Here is a 2963-nt window from a genome sequence, read left to right on the forward strand (position 1 = left end):
GTCACTGGAGATTCGGGCTATCTGCGCAACAACGCGCGAAGACATGTCTTCCCACCTAACTCCCAAGTTAAACGTTGGTTTAGGAACGGAAAATAACCAGTGTTTGTCCAAAACATTATATTTATCTAAATGATCGAAGCTTCGAGCGCGCTTAGGACTTCAACCCAAAGTTGTGTAGTAAGTGTTAAATCCTAGTGCAGCGCACAATCCTGTTAAATGCCCTATCGCTTGAGCTCTCTTGTGTGTGTGTGCGTGTGTCTCTGTGCATTTGTCATTTGGTATGTCTGTGAGGGGGGTTTAACCTAACATACCTGTCTGCCTCGAATCACAAACACACGCACGCACAGAGAAAAAGAGGTAGATGCTAGAGGTAGTGGCCCTCTTTGCGCGCAATGGAGGCTATAACTTACTTACCGTGTTTGCCGGTGGGCAGTACTACTCCCGTGAGTGTTTTCTCTGTTGAGACTAGGGTACACACTCCCCGGCCTTCAAGCAGAGCTTGCAGCGGTCTGGTCTCGTGAGGCCGTAGCCGGCAACGGAGACCGCTTCCGCAGCGGCTCGTGTAAACTCCGCAAGCTTGGCCCTCGCGGAGTGCACAAGTCAGGCAACACCCACAACCTGGCTCGCGCACCGGTTCCAAGCAGTCTCTCGGCAGCAGCGGCTTGCACAGAGTCAGCGCGTGCGAGTCGCAGGGCTCGCAACGGACCACCGGCCCAACGCTCTCCGTGAACCGGGTAAAGGCCGCAAGCAGCGCCGTCAAAAAGAGAGCGCACAGTCCAGTCATCCCCTCGACAGGCGCGGCCTCGGGCTTATTTCACGAAAATAAAATGCGCGTGTGTCAATTCTGTGGTCTGTCACTATCCCTGCGGCGCAAGCGATTCTCTCCATCTGTAGATTCCGCGAGAGGAACTCCCGGTTTTATGCAGACTGAAAAAAACCGACACGAGCTGCGAAGCACACCCCCCGCCGGATGAATTATGTGAACGCCAGACTCACGCACTCCCACCCCTAACGCACAAACCGAGTCGCACGCAGACCCACACATACACACAAAATACCTCTTTGATGTGATGAACATCGCTTTTTAATAACTGACTCCAAAACAAACAACAACAACTTCTGTCACAAACACAACAAAAACAAGAGCAGCATAATTATGATAACTATGACGACGACGTTGATGATGATTATTGACTCAAACATGAGGGCAACATAATAGAAGGTTATTCCATTGCAAACAGCTGGTATAGACCAAGAGCTGCAACTGTTGAGGTGTGTGTAGTTGATCTGAGAGTTTGATATTATTTGCTAATGCGTGCATTTGTGTGCAGTCTGCATGATCTATATATTTCTCTCTCACTCTGTCTCTCTCTGGGATACAAACATACGTGCGCGAGCGCAAACACACACACACACACACACACACACACACACACACACAACATCACTACCACCACCACCACCAATAATAAATAAAAACGTAAACTTTCTTGACCATTATTATCTCTTCAAACCTGCTTCATCACCCTTTTGTCCGCAACAATTTATTGCATAGTCCATTGAAGCACACATGCATTTGTATTCTTTTTACATTGTATCACCCACACGGCACTTTTTTTCTTTCCTGTCTTCCCCTCCATGTGTCTCCCACCTTTCTCTTTCTTGCCTCCTCTCCTCCTCTCCTTCTCTTAACTCTCCCCCTTTTGTTCATTTTCCTGGAAAGCGAGCAATTTCACAGCTTGACATCCGTGGTCAAAGATGTGTGCAAGTGTGTGTGTTTGAGTATGTGTGTGTAGGTGCATGTGCATATTTGTTATATTGTGTATGTGTACATGCAGTTATTGCATGTGTGTGTGTGCATCAGTGCATTTTTGTGTGTATGTAAATGTATGATTGAGTGTGATGGAGAACTGGTCAGAAGTATATGTGGTTGTAAAGCCTTTTTGGTATGTGTGTGTGTGTGCGTGTGTGTGCGTGTGTGTGTGTGTGTGTGTGTGTGTGTGTGTGTGTGTGTGTGTGTGTGCGCGCGCGTGTGTGTGTGTGTGTGTGTGTGTGTGTGTGTGTGTGTGTGTGTGTGTGTGTGTGTGTGTGCATCAGTGCATTTTTGTGTGTATGAGTATGATGGAGAACTGGTCAGATAATATATAATAATTATACATTGTGGTAATTATGTGAGGCACAGATATGCTTTTTAGGAATAAACAGATCTACTCTGAATTAAGCCTGAAGTACATGTGGTTGTAAAGCCTTTATGGTATGTGTGTGTGTGTGTGTGTGTGTGTGTGTGTGTGTGTGTTTTTGTGTGTGTGTGTGTTTGGAGGGGGTGTGGTTAGATGTGCGTGTATATGATTGTGTGTGTGAGAGAGAGTTGGAGCGAGCGAGAGAGTGTGTGTGTGTGCAAGGGTGTGTTTTCCTTGAAAACATCTGGTGTTCCATGAATCCATAAAAACATTCTGACAACGTGAGAGGGCTATGTGAGAGGGCAAATGAAAGGGCGAGGAGTGTGTGTGTGTGTGTGTGTCCCAGTTTCACTTAATTTGGGCTAACAAAGAAATCTAGAAGACAAACTATCTTGCATCTACAGCACTTTTGTCTATGCTATAAGTCTACCTCACACAGACACACACGGACACACACTTCAGGTCTGAATCTCTCATGCAGTGAAGCAACAGGCACCTGCCATCCATGCAACATGTGTGTGTGTGTGTGTGTGTGTGTGTGTTTGTGTTTGACTGTGTATGATTGTGTGTGTGTTCATGTGTGCATATGTGTGGGTGTATATGTGTTCCTGCGTGATTCAGCCTGTGATTAGGTTCTCTGTAAAGGACTGCAACCTACAATGTTCATACTTGGCTGGAACAACATGTGAAATTCCTGATATGGACGTTATTTCTGACAGAAAACATTTGGGAAAAGGGATTGACATGAAACGTTGGGAGAGAGAGAGAGAGATCTAATCCCTC

The 2963-nt window shown here is 46.4% G+C and overlaps 1 protein-coding gene across 1 annotated transcript in view; it reads right to left on the reverse strand.

Moving 5' to 3' along the window:
• The window catches only part of igfbp3 (insulin-like growth factor binding protein 3), a 14299-nt gene extending 13356 nt beyond the window's left edge, over positions 1 to 943 (reverse strand). Inside the window, exon 1 of the mRNA XM_080832634.1 lies at positions 415 to 943. Coding sequence (XP_080688760.1) covers positions 415 to 784 — 370 coding nt within the window. The 5' untranslated portion in view covers positions 785 to 943. The remainder of the gene's footprint in view (positions 1 to 414) is intronic.
• Positions 944 to 2963: the final 2020 nt, after the last annotated feature.

The sequence above is a fragment of the Sprattus sprattus genome (assembly GCF_963457725.1).
Source record: "Sprattus sprattus genome assembly, chromosome: 2".
Taxonomy (NCBI): Eukaryota; Metazoa; Chordata; class Actinopteri; order Clupeiformes; family Clupeidae; genus Sprattus; species Sprattus sprattus.